This window comes from Crinia signifera, chromosome 19 (assembly GCF_055691185.1).
Source record: "Crinia signifera chromosome 19, ASM5569118v1, whole genome shotgun sequence".
NCBI lineage: Eukaryota > Metazoa > Chordata > Amphibia > Anura > Myobatrachidae > Crinia > Crinia signifera.
Window position 1 is genome coordinate 30,543,676 of NC_139226.1, and position 21,004 is coordinate 30,564,679.

General features: G+C 46.9%; 1 protein-coding gene across 2 annotated transcripts in view; it reads left to right on the forward strand.

Moving 5' to 3' along the window:
* The first annotated feature begins 4,147 nt into the window (after positions 1 to 4,147).
* The window catches only part of PNKP (polynucleotide kinase 3'-phosphatase), a 29,394-nt gene continuing 12,537 nt past the window's right edge, over positions 4,148 to 21,004 (forward strand). The window contains exons 1-8 of one of the 2 annotated variants that reach the window (XM_083162275.1): positions 4,148 to 4,206; positions 5,260 to 5,398; positions 7,352 to 7,398; positions 10,629 to 11,159; positions 13,385 to 13,464; positions 18,242 to 18,299; positions 19,969 to 20,076; positions 20,773 to 20,844. In XM_083162275.1, the coding sequence (XP_083018401.1) occupies positions 4,162 to 4,206; positions 5,260 to 5,398; positions 7,352 to 7,398; positions 10,629 to 11,159; positions 13,385 to 13,464; positions 18,242 to 18,299; positions 19,969 to 20,076; positions 20,773 to 20,844 (1,080 nt within the window). In that variant the 5' untranslated portion in view covers positions 4,148 to 4,161. Of the gene's footprint in view, positions 4,297 to 5,259; positions 5,399 to 7,351; positions 7,399 to 10,628; positions 11,160 to 13,384; positions 13,465 to 18,241; positions 18,300 to 19,968; positions 20,077 to 20,772; positions 20,845 to 21,004 lie in introns of both variants that reach the window. The other variant, XM_083162276.1, reaches the window with a different exon arrangement.

Below are 21,004 nucleotides of genomic sequence, written 5' to 3' on the forward strand. Positions count from 1 at the left end.
AATTACTTTGTGATGTTTATTTATTGAATCAGCTGTGATCAGCAGAAATTTCCACTAGGACCAGCTACACAAAATTAATTTGCCTATTGGTTCTTACCCCTGATGAAGTCTTAGACGAAACGCGTCAGGTTTTTTCTCATCATTAATAAAAGGACTATTTATCCTAAAATGGACTGGGCCTAATCATTGTAAACATCTTCAAATACAAGGATACGAATTTCAGAAATGTATTTTTGATTTTATTGTGTTATATTGGGAGGTACAGTTTCTATATTAGGTAGCGCACCCCAATCCCCCCCACACCTTCTTGAGATATATATATATATATATATATATATATATATATATATAGACATTGTAGAGGCTCTGCACACACAAAATTAACTGATAATAAATAGTGGAGATTTGGTTCATGAATTGATCAATGCATTTAAGCCTGCAGCCCCCTTCACGGGACCCCACTTTTCTGCAGGTCCTAACTCTATCGCTCAAAATGGCTACAATACATATAGCTATCACATCAAAATAAAACTGGTAGGTTCATTGGCTCCCAACAAAATTAACCCTAGAATGTCTGTGTGCGTGTACATGTGGTAGGGAACATAGATTGTAAGCTCCACTGGGGCAGGGACTGATGTGAGTGTTCAAGTATTCTCTGTAAAGAGCTGCGGAATATGTGTGCGCTATATAAATAACTGGTAATAGGTCAAATTAAATCAATAACCTAATAAATAATTAGTCTGTAATTGTGTATGCCTACTACTGGCTGTGACTTATAAAATACGTCACTCTATAGTGATTACTTAACGTTCCAGATACTCTAATAAAGGGTCCTCATTTAAAGATGATCAGAAATCCACAATTTACATGATTATCCTGATTTACTACAAATATCTTTCGCCTGATATCACGGTCTAATCAGCTTATTAAAGCTAATTTCATATGGATCTCTATACAACATCTGGGTGGGAACTATTACACCACGGTGACATATGCTTATGTCTGTTATATATGTCGTTATTGTCTATTTTATTAAGCATTATTAAAGTATCTTAATAGATATTAATATAATTTAAGTAGTGCCCCGACAAAGAGAGTTTCTAGGGCGGGAAGCACCATGTACACCAGCATAGAGATGTGTCGTTCGCGAACGATCCGGTTCTTTTGAACGGATCCATCAAAAGAACGAACGAGCCGCCGATCCCAAAATGGTGATCCGGATCGGTTTCGCTTAGCATTACATACAATACAATGCACATTGCATTGCTTGAGCTCAGCACTGCCCCCTTTGGCAGCTGAGATATTTTCTTCTAATTGGCTGCTTGTGCTGCTGCTGCTGTTGCTGTGTCACGTGCAGATCTAGATTCTTCTGAATCTGGAAGCCCTGAGGGAGGTCTGGTGACTACACATCAACAGCAGACTAAGCAGAGCAGAGGCATTGGCACTGGCAGGCATTTCAAGATTGCTTCACCTGAGTTCACCAGTAGTATCACAGAAAGGCGTGTAGTAGAAGTATGAACACACAGACACACAGACATAAATTAGGCAGTGCACATGTGTTTTTTTTTTTTACTAGATCTGTGTTTGCTGGGCTGTGTAGTACATTTAACTTTAATTTGGAGGGGGAGGGGGCCTTCTTTTAACTTTCATTTGGGGGGGGAGGGGGGGCTTGGCAATGAGCAAATTTAGTCTCCCTTGGCAACGAGCAAATTAATACCCCTTTTACACAGCTGCAAAACCCCGGGTCTTCAGCGGGTCAGACCCCTGTCAGCGGCAGTGTAAATGGGACACGCCGTGTCCCTTTATACGGGACTTCTACCCAGGTCCTGGGAACTGGATTGTTCGTCAGACAAGCGTTGGTCAGACAGTCACTAGGTCGACATGCAGAAAGGTCGACATGGGAAAAGGTTGACATGGGAAAAGGTAGACATGGACGTTAGGATGACATGAGGAAGGTCATAAGGTCGACATGGGGTTTTCGCTGTTTTTTGACCCGAATGTCAACACAGTTGACATGGACACAGTTGGAAGTGAGAATCGGACCCTCGCATCGCTCGCAATGCTTTGGGCACAGTGTCTCACTTCGCTCGCCACACTATTATAATCTCACTCCATGCCCTAGTGGAAGGTAGGGCATGAAATACCGCCTGTCGGCACATGTCGGCTCAAAAAACAGTGAAAATCCCCATGTCGACCTTATGACCTGTCGACCTTCCTCATGTTGACAACAACTTGCACCTTACTTAGAACAAGAAAGTTCTGTAAATGTTACTCAGTCGAGTATGTTCTGAAAAAAAAAGTTTTACATATTTTTACAGTTTATTTTGAATAAAATAAATGATTGTTGAACAAATTATGCTTCATTATTATTAAATTACCCTTTCAAGAATTCACAGCAACTTGAACAGTATTGACGCCAATCAGCTCCTACCTGTCATGTTTCAAACCAAGCCTTTAACTTCACAGGAAGGATCTGATTGGCCAGTGAAAAAAAAAAGCAGACACTATCACTTCACCGAGCTTTAAAATCTTAAACCCCTTAGTGGCACATTTATCAAACCATATTTGCGGCTAAATCCCTGAAAACACACGTTTTCGGGGTTTAGCAGCAAACATTAAGTATCCCCTAAATGTATCATCGGGGAACCGCAGCAGGAATCTCCGATCCCTGCTGCGATCCCCCTTTCAGCGCCGCCGGCCGCATCCCCATAGGTTTCTATGGGGGATGCGAAGCTGCCCGACGTATCAACATCGGGCAGCCCGGCTTCGCACCCCTGGGCTACCGCCATTCTGAGATGGCGATAGCCCATTGTAGTCTATGCCTACACATCGCACTGCCCGGCTCGGATGAGAGGGGTCAGCGGGGGTCTGACCCCCCGGCTTCCAGGTTAGGGCTTCGCAGGGACGGGCTCCTTTCGGAGCCCTGTCCCTGCGCCCTCAAAATTGATAAACTGCCCCAATATAATCAATACCCCAGGACACCACCTCACAAAGGATTATTCCCTGTATTTGTCATTGTACAAGTATATAGGTAGGCATGAGGGAAATGGTTGTATTTAATGGGTGAGTAGACACTTTTATTTTTATATCATAGGGACCCCCTCCTCCCTCCCGAAACTGGCAATGAAAAGGGGTCTTCAAGAGGGAGGCCTGATTTGTACAGTGAGCCACAGAATGTCAGACCCCACCTCCCCCTACTGCCGTATCCGGCGGCATGTATGCCTGAAATGCTGAGGGCCTATTGGGGAGATATTCAAGGGGAGGGGCTACAGGCTAATTGTAGTAGTAGTACAGAGACCGGTAGGGACCCTGAGATATATAAGGGGGCAAACCCGACGTATTCAATATTCAATTATCTACTGTGTTTACCACGCAGGGCTATTCAATTATTAGTCAATTTCCCCTGTGTGTAAAACCATAGATTCTACGGGCTAATACTGTGGAGAACAATCTATGTTAAGTGCACCACCTAGGTCAGGGTTAGAGAACCTTTGGCCCCAGCTGTTGTTGGACTACACATCCCAGCATTCCCTGCAACAGTGTTATCATGGCCAAATAGCAAATTGTAGCAGGGCATGCTGGGATGTGTAGTCCAACAACAGCTGGAGGGCCAAAGGTTCCCCATCTCTGACCTACGACTTTGCTCTGTTTCTGGACTTCCCTCTTAACGAATGATTGCTATTACCTGTTCTAAACAGGTAAATGGGCAAGAAAGGTGTTTCCACACAGGTAATAACAATCAAACATGAAGAGGGAAGTCCAGAAACAGAGCATTGTGTCCCTCCTGGAAAGGGTCATGTTGGGAGGTATGGTACACTAACTCAAACCATAAATAACTGTCTTTTTTACACAAACTGATCCGCAGAGCCGCCCAAAGGATCTAGATCTTTTCAGTGACCGACCCGGGTCGAGTCGGGTCCGCAAAAAGAGCCGTTTTGCCCATCTCTACACCAGCATGGTGGGCAGTGGGGCAGGGGCACCCTTCTCCCGCAGCAGCAGCACCAAGGTACGCCCGACGTCACGACTGTAGAGGTCAGAGAATGGAGAGAGATCCATCCAGCCGCTTACGTGCAGGAGCGCTTGCCGCTTACTGGTCAGGGGGCGGGGAAACGTTTGGGGAGTGTCGGACACACTGCGTGTTACGTAACCACGCTGACCGAGATGCATGCTGGGAGTTGTAGTCCATGCACTGTTTCCGGACTTGTTGTAAGTATTAAGTAACCAGCTTGCTTCAACAACAACTACTACTAGACGGACCAGCTTACCTGCTTGCCTGTCATCTGCAACCCAAGTACAGTAAGTGCGGATACACAGGTCTGCTGGAGGAGGGCTAGAACTGGCAAATGCATCTTCCTTGGTATGTGCTGCTGGAGGAGGGCTAGCCCTGGCATATGCATCTTCCTTGGTATGTGTGTTGAAGGAGGGCTAGCCCTGGCATATGTATCTACCCTGGTATGTGCTGCTGGAGGAGGGCTAGCCTGGCATATGCATCTTCCTTGGTATGTGTGTTGGAGGAGGGCTAGCCCTGGCATATGTATCTACCCTGGTATGTGCTGCTGGAGGAGGGCTAGCCTGGCATATGCATCTTCCTTGGTATGTGTGTTGGAGGAGGGCTAGCCCTGGCATATGTATCTACCCTGGTATGTGCTGCTGGAGGAGGGCTAGCCTGGCATATGCATCTTCCTTGGTATGTGTGTTGGAGGAGGGCTAGCCCTGGCATATGCATCTTCCTTGGTATGTGTGTTGGAGGAGGGCTAGCCCTGGCATATGTATCTACCCTGGCATGTGCTGCTGGAGGAGGGCTAGCCCTGGCATATGTATCTACCCTGGTATGTGCTGCTGGAGGAGGGCTAGCCCTGGCATATGTATCTACCCTGGTATGTGCTGCTGGAGGAGGGCTAGCCCTGGCATATGCATCTTCCTTGGTATGTGTGTTGGAGGAGGGCTAGCCCTGGCATATGTATCTACCCTGGTATGTGCTGCTGGAGGAGGGCTAGCCTGGCATATGCATCTATCCTGGCATATACTGCTGGAGGGTATACGGTCATTGGGTCACCACCAAATAGGTTGACATGCAGTAAGGTTGACCAGACTTTAGGTCGACATGGGTTTTTTTCCCTGTTTTTTTTTTTTGAGCAGACATGTGCCGACAGGCGGTATTTCATGCACTAGTGTGCCCGGAGCATGGCAGTACATTTTAGTGTTTAAGTTGACTGTATCGACATAAGGGTAAAAAATAAATAACAGTATCTGTTTCAGGACTGCCCTGAGATGAAGTGCTGCATGAAAAGTGCTGATGGCAAGCATGGTCCTATCGAACTCCTAGATGGTGTTGCGGTCATCCTGGGAAGAGGGCCCAAGACCTGTATAGTGGATAGAAAATGTTCCAAAGAGCAAGGTAAGTCTCCTGCACTCACAGCCTGTTTGATTGCATTCGCAAAAGAGGAAACAGCAAGTATATGGTGTTCATTCTAGCACCCTGCATCTTCCAATACCCGTGCAGTTCTCTTCTCTGCCTGGGGTATCTTCTCTGCTGGTGCTTCTAACACCGTCTCATCCTTTTCTCAGCACTGATATACATACCACATTGTGCTATAAGCGACATACCAGGTAGGGAAGAGGAACTGCTTGGGTTTTGAAGCTGCAGGGGGCTATAATGAACACTAGGTGTTGGCGATAATGCTCATGGTGTGAATTAAGTGCCCCGAGCTATTCAATTACTGCCTGCAGTAAGTCACGAGGGGGCACCTAACACAGGTTTTTGTTCTTACCTCTAGAGGCTGCGATCAGAAACCCGATTTAAGGGCCCCTCATAGCTTTCCATCAGCTTACAGCACATGGTAATTGCAAAGCTCCAGCATGTATCTATATTTCAGTTTCTCCGGGTGCTTCACGGTAGGTCACATGGCTAATTGAATTCCCCCTGCAATGTTATGTTTGCGAAGTGGTGCCTTTAGTGCAGGACAGGCCAACCTGTGGCTCTCCAGATGTTGTGAAACTACAAATCCCAGCATGCCTTGCCACCGTTTTAACACTCCCTTATAGCAAAACTGTGGCGAGGCATGATGGGATTTGTAGTTTGACAACATCTGGAGAGCCACCGGTTGGCTAGGCCTACTTTAGTGAAGGGTTTGAACTCAAATTTGAATGTGCCTCTAATCTGAAGTACAACACTTGATGGGCTTTGCATTCTATGGTAGTACTGTTATGAGTGTTAACGTCAAACCCACCCAAGTATAAACATCCATTCGCACAGAAGCATACGGGCAAAAATCATCATGACTTTTCCCCTGTTTACAAATAAAAGACAGTAATGACTGACCTATATTTGTGGCATAAGGCCCACCCACCCCCTGTGTAAATGCCTCTGCAAGTCTCCAAATGTATCCACAGAGTGGCCCTGAACATGCGTCTATTATCATACACTCATGCGCAGAGCCAAAACATTGGTCCCTGCAGGGCCGGCGCCACCACTAGGCAGCTCTAGGCATTTGCCTAGGGCGCCGGCACCTGGAGGGCGGCAATTCGCCCCTCACCCCCAGCACTGTGGTACCTGTGTAAAAAAAACTTCCGTCCCCGGCGTCCCTGCTGAGTGCTGGTGCGTGCAGGGGTGTCCGTGCCGCCGGGGGAGCCTGCGGCGCTGTTATTGTGTATAAGCTTGTCGCGCCCGGCGGGGTCCCTACAGTGAATAGAAAATAACTGTCGCTATGCGCGCGGCGGCGCGGGAAGCGCTAGTTATTTTCTCCATTTCGCCCTCCAGGTGCCGGCGCCCTAGGCAAATACCTAGAGCTGCCTAGTTTTTTTTACACAGGTACCAACCTTCTCTCCCCCCCCCCCGCCCCGGCAGCGGCACCGGGGCGCCCCCACCCCGGCCCTGGGTCCCTGGAGTGAATAGGCCGGCGACCGATTGTTAGTGAATTAGGACCAACGTACAGTGGCTTTATATATTCATTACTAGGCCCTGGTAAAGTGTATATATTTATTTGACTGATCTTATAATGTTGTTCACTTTTAACGTTGGTGAAAATAAAGCATTAGTTATGGGATTTTCCCAGTGTGATTTTTATTTATTAAAAAAAAATTTTTTTCTGTCACCTGAATCATTTGTATTGTTAGTTTATAGTGTTCGTTCTAGAACTCTGCATCTGTTACAACCCGTACAGTGCCAATTTCCTGCCCGGGGTGTGGTCGTCTGCTTTTCTGATTCTAGCACAGTCTGGTCTGTATCTCAGCACTGAGATGGAAATGTGAACTGCACTGGCCGTGACAGGTGAATGGTGCTAGAATGAACACTACGTAAAATACTTCTTGTTTTACTTGGAATAAAATGGAATGCCCTTTTATTTAACAGTGGAGATTGTGGCAGATTTTGAGAGGAGAGCTGTGCGCGTCACACAGGTATGGGAAATGTTATGTCTGCAATTCAGATCCCTGTCTCTGGAAGCCTCGGAAGTGTTTGATTTCATATGAGCAGTTAGTACCACCGATCCACCAATGTTGGGATGGCATGTAGGCTCTAGAGAACCCTAACCGTGCATTGGTTTCAGGTCTCCTCACAAAATCCGCTTTCAGATCTTGGAGAACACCTACACAGCCCTCCAAAAACTGTGGCAAGGCATGATGGGACTTGTAGTTTCCCAACAGCTGGAGGGCCATAGTTTGGCCATGCCCGACCTTCTGTACATGGTCGCAGGGTTCACAAATACAAGCTATAGCGCATATTTTGGTATTTGTTTCCTAGCACGGCGCCACCGATTAATTGTATGCAATCGGGTTGCAATTTTTTTTTTACGTTGGAACCAATGTTAAATGGTCCCTGAGACCCGATTTTACATTGGCCCCAATGTTAAATGCCCCTCAGACCCCATTTTTCATTGTATGCCCCCCATTGTTAACGCCACACCATGATCAACGTGAACCCGAAGCGTGGCGAGCGGCGGCGGTACGCGTCATACCCCCACTATCCACATCGGCGCAGAGTTGATTTTATATAGTGTGAGCGCAGCAAGGCGAGCCCCGCGCATTACTTCAGACGTATTACGCGTCCCCTCGCGGGGCTCGCTGCGCTCACCACACTATATAAAATCAACTCTATGCCGACGTGGATAGTGGGGGTATGAAAAGGTTGGAGGAAGCGTACCGCCGCCGCTCGCCACGCTTCGGGTTTGCGTTCATCGTGGGGTGGCGTTAACAATGGGGGGGCATTTGACATAGGAATTACCCATCAGGGTGGGTATACAATCAAAAATTGGGTATGGTGGGCCATTTGACATTGGTTCCTATGTAAAATCAGGTACATCGCATTGGTCGCATTGTATGCCATTATAATGGCATACAATGGACCCGATTTTACATAGGAATTTAACATTACATACAATGCTTACAATGTAAAATCGGGTCGGTCGCATCGCATGCCATTATAATGGCATGTGATGGACCCGATTTTACATTTGTCGGGAAACCTAAAAAAAACACCGAAGTCGGGTCCCATCGCATACCTTAAGTTAAGGTATGCGATGGGACCCGATGGGCGCCGCGCTAGGAAACAAGTACCCATATTTTACCCGGAAATACCTTCCAGGGACTTTTTTAGAAGGTGCGTAGTGTGATCAACCACTAAAATGAATTGTTGGCTTTTCGAGGTGCATGGTGGTAACGTCATGTCATGGTTTGGGGGACATGCTTAGCTGGCCAGATGGCTGCTCGTCTTGGACATCTGTCCTACTGTTATCCAAGGCACCAAACCTCTTTGCGTGACATAGCGTTATCACCGTACGCCACTACAAATGGTCAATTTCAAAAGGGCTGTTGTGCCCTCTAGATGCAGAAATCTGATCACACTACACACCTCAATGTGTTTCCGCCAGCTCCACTATCTTACATCTCATGTGGAGAAAGTATGACTGATACGAGGTGCAGTCTAATGGGGTTAGAGGCCGCATTGGTCTAGCTGCATTGGCCTGTGGGAAATTAAATAGAGAACATTACACACATGAGAGGTCTCCTTACTTTTAGTTACTTTTAGTTATTGAACTACCTTCGTCAAAGAGTTTTCCCAGGCTGCCTTTGAGGTAACCACTACGGATGGCCATCGGTTCCTTTGCCATCGATGTCAAAAGTGCAACTGGCCATCGATAGTGTAAAACTATGCAATGGATGACCATCCATTGTTTTACATCGATGGTCATCTATTATGTTTGAGTGATTGGCCTGTGGGCCAATCAAAACACGTGGGCAGGGCTTCGTATGTGCCGGGGGGGGGGGGTGGAGCAATGCTCCGTGTCCCAGCACATTAGGGGGGGGGGGGGAGAGAGCTATCGTTTTTGCTGTGCCATCGATGTAGGGAAAGCATCTGGTTCTCCCCCATCGATGGTAAAAGTATTCGACATCGGCCCTAAACCATCGGTGAGTTTGAATCAACGATGGTCAATGGCCATCTCTAGTAACAATTCTGGTGCATTGTACCCAGGGTAGGGGAACTCAACACACATCCCTTGTTACAACAATGCACACACACTTGTATTCTTCCGAATTGTTATAACTGTAGGGCTCTTATGGGGCAGATGTATTAAACCTTAACAAGAGATAAATTCAAGTGTGATAAGGAGAGATAAACGTCCAGCCAATCAGCTTCTTACAGACTTTTTTCAAACACAGCCTGTAACATGGCAGTTAGCAGGTGATTGGCTGACGTTTATCTCTCCTTATCACCCTTTCATTTATCTCTTGTTAAAGCTTAATACATCTGCCCCTATGTGTAGTATATACATCACAGTGGAAGAGGAAACTGCAGCATGATGTAATATTGTCAGGTTCTTGGTCTAAGTCTGGGCTGTGTAAACGGATTCGGCATAAAATCCAGACAAGGACAAAATCCTGACATTTAAAATCCCGACAAGGTCAAAATCCCGACATTTAAAATCCCGACAAGGACAAAATCTCGACATATAGAATGCAGACAGGTGAAACAGTCAACATGACTTTGTGTCGACAGGACGCGAGGTCGACATGGGTTTTTTCACTGATTTTTATTTATTTTATTTTTTTTACCCGAATGTCGACATGGACACAGTTTGCAGTGAACCGCAGCCCCTCGCATCGCACGCATCGCTTGCAATGCTTCGGGCACGGTGCCTCGCTGCGCTTGGCACACTATTTTATTCTCCCACCACGCCCTAGTGGATGGTAGAGTATGAAATACCGCCTGTCGGCTCAAAAAAACAGCGAAAAAGCCCATGTGGACCTTGCGACCTGACGACACAAAGTCATGTTGACTGTTTCACCTGTACATTCTATATGTCGGGATTTTGATCGTCGGGATTTTGACTGCATCCCGTATAAACTGTGCAATTTACATTGCAATGGGGTAAATGTACTAAGATGGGATGTTGCAAATAGAAATCAATCAGATTCTGCTTCTTATTTATTTAGCAACTTGTAGAAGAGAATAGAATCTGGTTACTAGGGGCAACATCCCATTCTCAAAAGAATTCCCGTCTTCGTAAATGTACCCCAATGTGTCTGGCTTACATAGAGTATCCGAAATTAAATAAGTTTTCGGCGGGAGGGGGGGGGGGGGGAATGGGCTTCTGAAGTAATTAATCAGACAGACATGTCTTTGCTCTTAGCTGGGTGTGAACCCCACCTCTGTCGGAGGGGACACGTTAAAGCAGGGAGAGAGCGCTCTGATGACCGAAGATCACACGCTCTATATGGTGAACGCTCTGCACCCTTACACGGTGGAGTTCAGTAAAGAGAGCCCCAAAAACAACGCTCCATCCGGAAAGGCCGCGGCACAGGTGCACAAGAAGCGCTCTCTTCCTGAAGGACCAAAGAAAAACATTATAGACTTTTTCGGCACAAGCCAGAAGAGAAGCCACCGGGATGAAGAACGCAAAGCGGAGCCCAGCAGTAAGAAGTCTAAGGTCCAAGATTCGGGCTTGAAGTCTGCAGGAAACAGTGATGATTCAGAGGAGGAGGAAACCGCTCGCAAACTGAAAGAGCTGCAGGAGACAGCAGCCAACGCCCGCCTCTCCGGCACCAAGACATCCGAAGCGTCAGCAGGCACACAGAGGGGCGAGACCTGCAGCAAAGACTCCTGGGAAGAACATGGCAAACTTTTGATCTTTCAGAAGAAAGGCGTTCAATCTTCTTCCAAGGTATGACCATGTCTACATATGCATTCGTACCAGAGGGCATTGCTGCCGCTGTGCGTAGTACTGTAAATGGGTGTAGTGGGAGCATTGCCACCAGAGAGGAAAAAACAGAGGGGCCATGTTAGCACAGCACTGCAGGCAGTGGTAAAGCTGCTGGCTGTGCTATATACTGGGAGTTGTGCAGCCTTACAAGTTGTACTTGCAGGCGAGCATCACACACGGCTCAGATCCTCATGCTTAAGTTGGCCATACATTACTCCGATGTAACGCAGGAGTATATGGCCATCCGATCTCCCGCGAGCAGCCCGGGACCTTCCCGGTCGGCAGAATCACGTGGGGTCCTTCTGCATGTGATGTAACGCATGTGATCCGGTTCCCCACCACCAGAAGTCTGAGTCAGAGATTGCACGTGCAGCATGTCCGACCTCAGACTACATCCCGATGCGCATGGGCCTGTGCATCGGGTCGGAGCGGCAATTAAAACACATCTGATTTGAGCCATTTTTACCCGATTTGCGTCAGACTGCCCAAATCTACCCCTACCCCACCCTGTCCGCAGCCTAACCCCAAGGCCAGTACTACCTCCGGGCTCCGTCAGGATTCTGATTGCATCCTGTTCTGTAGCCAGTCTGCATGGATGAAGAACGGATTGTTTGGGGTCAGAGGCCCTTATTCTGATTGAGTCGGACGGCTGCGTGTGCGGTCGGACGGACGATGGTTGGTGTTTGCGCATGTGCAGAGGCATTTCTGCGCATGTGCAAACGCCTCGCACGTCCGAATACGGCGTAAGTTCAGCGCAGAAAATGATCGTACGGAACCATCCGAGCAGGGGGTGGAGAGGGGCGTGAAGGGCTGTTTGGGCTCATTACCATATGCGTGCGCCCTGCGTTTTATGGGCGTTCCCATGAAAACGCTGGGTGTACGTATGGTAATGCGGCCGTGACGCATGTGTGTGTGTGTGGGGGGGGGGGCGGACAGCTGACATAGCCGGATGCCAGCTGCCCGCCCATATCCCTGCTTTCACACGGAAACATGTCCGAGTGTTCTGGAGCACTCGGTGCTGTCTGACCACTAGGTCCATCATTCGATGGTCGGCGACCATCGGAGGATGGGGGAGGGTCCCACAGATGGGGGAGGTGTTCACATGAAACATCCACTCGCGGTCCGTTCGCTCGGGGTCTTTCCGCGTTCGGACAGTGTGAGCGATCCATACGGTAGGCGGGGCTAAGAACACTCGGTTCCTGGCCGAAATAAGTAATCGTCCAAATCAACTAGAATAAGGGCCAGAGGACAGTGGGGCAGATATATATTTAGCCTGGTAAAATGATAAAGTGTAAGGTGATAAAGCGCCAGCCAATCAACTCTTCGCTGTCATTTATTAAACACGGCTGATTGGCTGGTCATTATCACCTTCCTGTTGTATTACCAGGCTTTATACATCTGCCCTAATGTTAGCAGCAAATGTTTTCTGTCAGCGGCTAACGGATTTGTGTTAATCTACAGTACAGGTGGAATTGCTTCTGCATGCTGGCGACATGCAGGCCAGCTCCCTACAGTTTACACACACAGTCAAAGGGACAAATCTAGCAGGTCACCACGGGTGCCAGGTGACGGCCCAACAGTCAGGATCCCGGCGGTCAGTATACTGACAGTCAGGAGGATCCCTACTGACAGGGGCTATTCTCCCTCGTGGGGGTCCACAACCCTCATAGAGGGAGAATAGAACTTGTAGCGAGCGCAAGGGGCTTCCCTGTCGGAGTGCCGCCAGTCAGGATTCCGATGATTGTATACTGGCCGTTGGAATCCCGACCATTGGGCCGTCATACCACACCCTCCAGCACATGGGCAAAATAAAAAAATTACTGCAAATTTGGGTCCACCGGTGCAACCATTATACCAGACGTTGTGCTGTAAAACAGCTGGTGCTAAACGTTATTTCTCTAATGTTTTTGTTCAAAATGTGCAGCTCTTAGAAAAAGATGCGCCCCCTAGTGCTTTCCTGGGGGAATAGCTACAGAAGTTTCCCTAACTCGGCAATCCCAACCATTTTTGGTTAGAATTGTCGAGTTGGATAAATTCAACATTGTTGGATTTCCGCGATCCCAGCAAATGGGCAATTTACCTTATTTCTGTCGGATGTATGATCCCCATTAGCTTCTGTACCGGAGGTGCTCCCCCACGTAGGGACATGCAGTGATTACTTTGTTATTGCTCCATTTGTCTTACAGATTGCAGGATTCGACATTGATGGAACAATTATCACCACTAAGTCAGGGAAGGTTTTCCCAACAAGCGCAGATGACTGGAGGTAAGACCCGTGCATTCACCATGTTCACCAACTTATCCATTACCTAGGTCAGTGGTAGCCAACTCCAGTCCTCCCGAGCTACCAACAGTTCACATTTTCCAGCTCACCTAGCTGCAGCACAGGTGTAGTCATTACTCACTGACACATTTTAAAAGATCCACAGGTGGAACTAATTACATCACTTGTGATTCTGTGAGGAGACCTGGAAAACATGCACCGTTGATAGCTCTCGAGGACTGGAGTTGGCTGCCCCAGACCTAGAATATTAAATAGAATCTCAGTTTCTAACAGTGAGTCAGTTTGAGGGAAGGCACCACTAAGAAGCCGTGTAATACCCCTTGTAGACTGGCAGAAATATCTTGACTTATTGCACACAACCTGGGATGTTTCATAGACTGAAAGGGTCCTAAAACCTGGGTAGTTAGCCGGCTTGAACCCGGGTGGTGGTCAGTGTGAATGTACAATCTACAGTATGTGGCCTGGGACCAAATCACAACAGGATACTGCATGTTGGTCGACATGGGTCTAGGTCGACAGGTCATTAAGTTGACAGTCAAAAGGTCGACATGGAGTTTTTCGCTGTTTTTTGAGCCGACATGTGCCGACAGGCGGTATTTCATGCCCTACCATCCACTACGGCGTGGTGGGAGAATAAAATAGTGTGCCGAGCACAGCGCCGAAGCATTGCGAGCAAAGCTTGTAACTGTGGGCCTTATTCTAGTTCACTCTTAGAGGCAAATTCCTTCTATGGACAAAACCATGTGCACTGCAGGGGGGGCAGATGTAACAGGTGCAGATAGAATTAGATTTGGATGAGTTATTTTGTGCAGGGAAAATACTGGCTGCTTTATTTTTACACTGCTGCATAGATATCACTTTGAAGAATAACCCCACCCAAACCTAATTCACTCTGCACATGTTACATCTGCCCCACCTGCAGTGCACTTGTCCATTTGAGAAGGATTTTGCCTCTAAGAGTGAAGTAGAATACACAAACACAACCAGTCATGCCTGTGCCAAGAGTGGGGCTTCCAAATCCACGCTGGCCTTGTGCAGAACTTGGTGGTCATGGTAAGCTTAGGACATGGCTGTGCCGGCACACATGTGTGCTCATGTATGTAATGCTGCGTGCAATAAGTCTACGTCCGTGTTACTGCACAGAGCGGGCTGGTGGCACTGCAATAAAAGGCATCAGAGGCAGGGGAAAGTCAATTCTTGAATGCAGGTTAAGCATGCATGTAAACACTAGGAGCTCTGGAAACATACATTAGTTATGTGGTGGATAGGAAATATTACTGTCTATACCAGTGGTGGCCAACCTGTGGCTCTTGAGCCTCATGCGGCTCTCCTCCTTGTAAAGTGCGGCTCCTGCTCCCACTGCTGCCTACCACCCACCGTCTGTCCCAGTCCCCCCTGCTGCCGGTTCCCTGAATCCCTTCTTCTTCTGAGGGGAGGAGAACGTGCATCGCGCATCTCTCCTACCCCTTACTGTGCATCCTTGTGACTGGGCCGTCCGCCAATCAGAGCTTGTGGGCCAGCAGCCAATCAGGAGCTGGCCAGCGAGCTTTGATTGGTGGGAGGCCCAGTCACAGGGAAGTGAGGGGGAAGGAGACGCGCGGTGTGCTGTGCTCTCCTCCCATCGGTGACATGACAGGAGGACTGCAGGGGGACACCAGACTGTCCTCTCCCCGCCTGGCAGCAGCAGCAACAACGGTGAGTGCTGCTGCTGGGAAATTTGCACTGTGGGGGCATAGCAGTTTGTGGCACTGTGGGGGCATAGCAGTTTGTGGCACTGTGGGGGCATAGCAGTTTGTGGCACTGTGGGGGCATACCAGCTTTTTGGCACTGTGGGGGCATAACCGGCACCGTGTGGTGCATACCTGGCACCGTGGGGGGCATATGTGTATCTGGCACTATTGGGGGCATATGTATATATGGCACTGCACTATTGGAAGCATATTTGTATCACACCCACCCAAGGGGTCAAAATAGACTACGCCCCTTTTTTTGGCGCATGCGCCTTCGGTGCGTGCATGATGTCGGCTCTTTAGCTTGACTACCGATATTTTTCGGCTCTTTACCTCTGACCGGTTGGCCACCCCTGGTCTATACCATATAACATTATCTTTGTGATGAAGTGCAGTTTTTCACATCACTTTCTGTGACCGTTGTGACAGATTTGAAATCTCCCGTTATGAATCTCTGGCACAAATCTCTGCGTCTGTAGGGCCCTTTGGACCTTCCCCTTCCTGACAGCGATGTAACAAATACGAGTTTGCATCGAAAGGATTATAATCTGCGCGGCATGTCATTTAAAAAATGTAAATACACATAAGAAAACCTATAAGCATTTAAACGCATTAGTAAAAGAGACTTCACTATAGAACTAGCAAAAAATAAACCCTAATATAAAAGGTAAAAGTAGCAGGATCCCGCTTCTAGTACAGACCGAACGCAGCGCGTTTCGCTGAGGATCCACATAAAGACATAAGAACATCTTTTACGGGCAATCCTCTCACTTTATAGGAGTGAGTAAGGCAAATGCTTCACATTCAGCTCAGATTTATTACCCCTATGCACTGCAGATAACAGGCGTTTCTCTGTCTTGTATAACACCAGTTTTGTTTTAATCTTGATGACCTTTTTCCTGTTTCTTTTTATTGTTGTAACCCGCCATAGGTTGGCCCGTTCCAGCCTGACATCAGTGGCCATATAAATCTGGGAAGTCACACACCCCACACCGTAGACAGGGATGGGGTAACTTTGGCCTTGAGGTGTGTAGTTGTTGAACTACGCATCCCAGCATACCCTGCAACAGTTTTAGCATGGCCAAATAGCAAAGCTGTAGCAGAGGATGCTGGGATGCGTAGTTCAACTGTAGCTGGAGGGCCAATAGTTCCCCATCCCTGCTTTAGAACAAAATAGAGAGAGAATTAAACAGAGCAAGGTGGAGGCGTCTAGCAGGGGTCCGGAGCCGCCAGACCCGATAGAAGCACGCTGGGCTCCGGTGATGTGAGACAGCGCATCTCAGTGGGCAGCATCGTAGTGTGGCACAGTGCCTCCCACATAGACACAGTGCCACTTGCAATTTGCACTCAGGCCTGATTCCTGCCTGTTCGTAAAACAAATAAGCAAGTGACTTTGTGCCTGGAACAAACCACGTTGCGGGCAAGGGTGGCAAAAACTTTTATATGATTTCTGTGCAGGGTAAATAATGGCTTTTTTTACATGAAGCCCACAAATGTTAGAAGGCTATATTCTAATACGTACTGCAATTTAGATTTCAGTTTCTACCCACCCAAATGTAACTCTCCCTGCACATTACATCTGCCCCACCTGCAGCGCAGCATGGGTTTTACCCAGTTGCTTGTTTATTTTTGGGCTTTTACTTCCACACATGAATCAGGCCCATGGTTTGTGGGAAATGGGGAACATTATAAGAAGAATGACATGTTTGTAATGATGGAAAAGGCCCAGTTTATTTATATTCGGATTCCTAATCACAAGAAGCACGTCCTTGCCGTAAGGCGAACATGCACGGTATAATATAACGGGTGCGATGTGATGCGCACTCCCACGCGCAACACTAGAGGAGTATTCAATGTTTTTTGAGAGTCTGGCTCACCGCTCACTGTTCTGTGTCCCTGTGATCTCGCTGAAGTGCTCGGCACTTTTTCTTATCTCCTCATTTCTGACTTCCTCAGTATTCAACGTGTGGCCAGCTCGCCGGCCCCTTTTGCGAACTTAGCATAATTATGCGAGTTCAAATGGGAGAGCTGTAACTGGAGAGATCTGTTTTCTCCTGCTCTCCACGTGAGCTGGTCAGACTGGGATATTCCTGACCAGGGTGTTCATCTCAGCAGCTTGTGTTCCTCACATTTGTGGACTTGTATTTTTTTACAAAGGTTTAGAAAGGTTAATGTTTTGTTCAGTATTTATTTTACAACAAATGGCTGTGTGACTATTTTAATTGGGTTTGTGCAGACGGGTGTATTTTGTTCTGTTTGGCCTTTATCCTTGTGTTGTGCTTTTAGCATTGTTTCTTTGCCCTGTGTTTTTATTTAATTTATTTTATAATTGTTAGCGTGTTTAAAAGCCTGTTTGGGGTTAGGTGAGGAAGAAGAGAGGAAGCATGGGAAATTACTAGGAGCATTCCAAAATGATTTCTTATTGGTTACCATTAAAATAACCTATTAAATTCCAAATAAATTAATATAGAAGTACAGCATTATGGCACCTGCAATAAATACATTAGAGTACATTTTTTTTAATTTATAAGCCATAAAAAACAAAAAAAATAACAACTTTAACAAAGATAGCCCTACAGTTCACCTAAAAAAGATGCCGAGGGGAAAAATGGAGAACATCTCTAAAAAAAGAAACCAGCAGGACTCACAATTTGTGCATTGAATACACTTTTGGAGAGAGACACTAAAATCCCCATTGAACAGACATGAGGAGAAGTGCAGGGTGAACTGAGTTAGCTTCGCAAAATATTTTTGGAGAAGCAACAGAGCTGAATACAGGGAAGCACAAAATAGGAGAGAAAAGTTCACTACGCTCCAAAAAACATGCACACTCACCGTTATTTACGGCGACATAGGAGCATTGAATACATGCCTAAAAGTATGAGCTGCACCTACTTTTTGTACTAGATTGCATCTCATTGCATTGCAAAGTGGATGCGATGCGATCTAGTCCAAATTGCATCCAATAATTGCACCGTGTATGGGCACCTCTTACACCTACTGTAGAAATGTCCTCTTTTGTCTTTCAGGATTTTGTATCCGGAAGTTCCCCAAAAATTGAAAGCCCTTCTGGCCGACGGATACAAGGTCAGTTTCCTGGTGGATCGGATGGAGGAATGACTTCGGGGTAATGTAGGGTAAAATCGGGGTTCTTAGAATTACAATGTACGCATCAAGAGAGAATGCCCTGTAGTGCAGGTATATGGTCATTGGGTTAAAGGCCTAGGTGAACACATGAGATGGTTGACACAAGCATTAGGTCGACAATGGCTAGGTCAAAAGGTCTACATGTGTTTTTCGACATGTGCCGACAGGCCGTATTCCAGGCCCTACCATCAACTAGGGTGTGAAGGGAGAATAGAATACGCAATGCAGCGTGCACGGAGCGTGGCGAGTGCAGCGGCGCACCGATAAGGTGTCCATGTCGATCGTGTCGACATTCGGGACAAAAAAAAAAGTGAAAACCACATGTCAACCTTTTGGCTGTTGACCTAGCCATTGTGACCTAATGGTTTTGTCGACCTTAGGCATGTCAACCTATTATGTGTTGACCTTCATTGGTCGACACGATGTATGTCAGCGTAATATTGGTTGACCCATACCCGTAGTGCAGAGGTTGGGTCTCCTCCCGGTAGCAGCAGTCGGACTAGAACCATTGGGCAGCTTTACATACACTTGGATAAAGACTGATCATTAAGTCTAGGAACCAATAGCTTTTTGGGACCGGTGATTAGGTTCCGGTGTACTGGTACCTGTGCAGCATTATGGTTGGCCTTGGTTCAAGGGTGCTGCTACAGTGGCGGGTGGTCCAGGCTCGTGGCAAGTAGAAAGGGGTGAATACGCTAAGCGCTCTCCTTAATTGGTTGTCATGTGCATCAGTTATAAGTGTTTGGTGAGATCTGTTATAATAGAAGTTGTGGGTCCCCCTTCGGAATGAACAAAGAATGGACCAATTAAATTGTTTAAACAATATGTTTATTAAACTAAATATACAGTGTGATAAGTGTTTGCCTTGATCTTTAGAGGTCAGTGGTGGTGGTCCTACGCAGCATCCCTCTGAGGGGACCCCATAAGGGTGTCCTTTTAGGGACCCCTTTAACCATAGGTCCCTAATCCCGGTACCTATGTCCCCTTCAGGTGACCACAGTGGACTGTATTGGGAGGGTATGGGGGGTAAAAAAATTAAGGGAATATTTGCTGAGTGGTGGGAAGGTCAGGTGCCCATTCCACCCATGGCACAGAGTATACGGGATCGTGAGCTCGATCTAAATCCAGATTTAATTCTAAAACCGAGGCGTTAACTTGAACTGAATTTGTTAAAGCAAATAGTCATCCAGTTTCTGCTGGAATATGTTGGGATCACGCTATTAATGTCGCTGCAGAATCCTCCAGTGGGTGCGGAAGGGTGGTATACCGGGTAAAACACAGTCAGTGTGTTATGGAGAGATGATGCTGATGTAGCAGTGTCCTGCTGGTCATTATCTTACCTCTTCCAGTTGTTATTCAGCCAGTCCATTTGTAGTGCGATGGTTGCCGGTGCCCTGGTCCGGGCACAGTTGTGTTGATGTGATGTAGAGTAGTGTTGCTGCTGGCAATGCCCGTAGCCTTTCGCCGATGTGATGACTGTTTTTGGTTCCCGTCTCCGAACCAGGAAGAAAGGCTATAGTTAAATGGGTGTTATCCGTTTTTGTATCTTTTTATGTGTTTATGCTTCACCCTCATTTACCTTGTTCGATCTTTCATTGCCTCCTCTTAGGTGGTCTTTTTCACCAACCAGATGGGAATTAGCCGCGGTAAGCTACGGCCTGAAGTTTTCAAAGCCAAAGCGGAAGCCATTTTGGATCACTTGGGCATACCGGTTCAGGTGTGTGTAGAGCATTTGGCTTTATATCTTATTTATATATATATATATATATGCAGAGAACCCCTAAAAGTATTCCTACTAGTATCAGGAAAAATAATATGTAACCGTTTCAGAAAAATCCATACCTTGGGTCTGAAATGAAACCAACCACGTTCCCTGACAAAGCCATAGCCCCTCTCCCTACAGAGCAGGTGATTCCAGCACTGAGGTCATGTAAGCCAGGGTCACATGACCTGAGCCAGTGTCACACGATCCCTGCATCCTGGAGAAAAATCTACAGCACAGAGAACTCATCCCAGATATATTTTTGATACATTAATCTGTGACATAAAAAAAAAAAAAAGTTAATGTTCAAAAAAGGACACAGATATTGCGATCTACTCAATTCTAGTCAGAATATTACTTACCATTAAATTTAAGAAAAATTAAATTGCAAGCTCCAAAGTGCAAGGGGCCGAAGTAACGGAAGTATCTCATTGATAGAGCTGCAGAACATTTTGGAGCCATAGAAATAAATGTTAATAGATATTTTTTTATCAATGATGCTGTAACATTTTATAGAGAAAACAAAACGTGATCCTGCGCAAGGTACCTAGTATTCCCTCTGCTTAAACGCATACATCAGAGTCCGATGTTGGATATAAACTTTATGTATTTAGTATGTTGCCTAAAAATATACATAATATCACATTACAGATCTTTGTTGCAACCGGTATGGGAACCTACCGTAAGCCTGCGACTGGGATGTGGGACTACATGTGTGAGAAGGTGAGACTGACCCCCGGCCAGTCCCAACTGGTATACAGTGGTCGTTTTGGCTGTAAACTCCAGTGTTAGGAACCTCTTCATATTGTTGTGTTGGGTATTTGGTTCTGAAGGTCCGGCTGTATTTCCAGTTACTTTCCAGTGTAATGCAGTGCTTAGACTT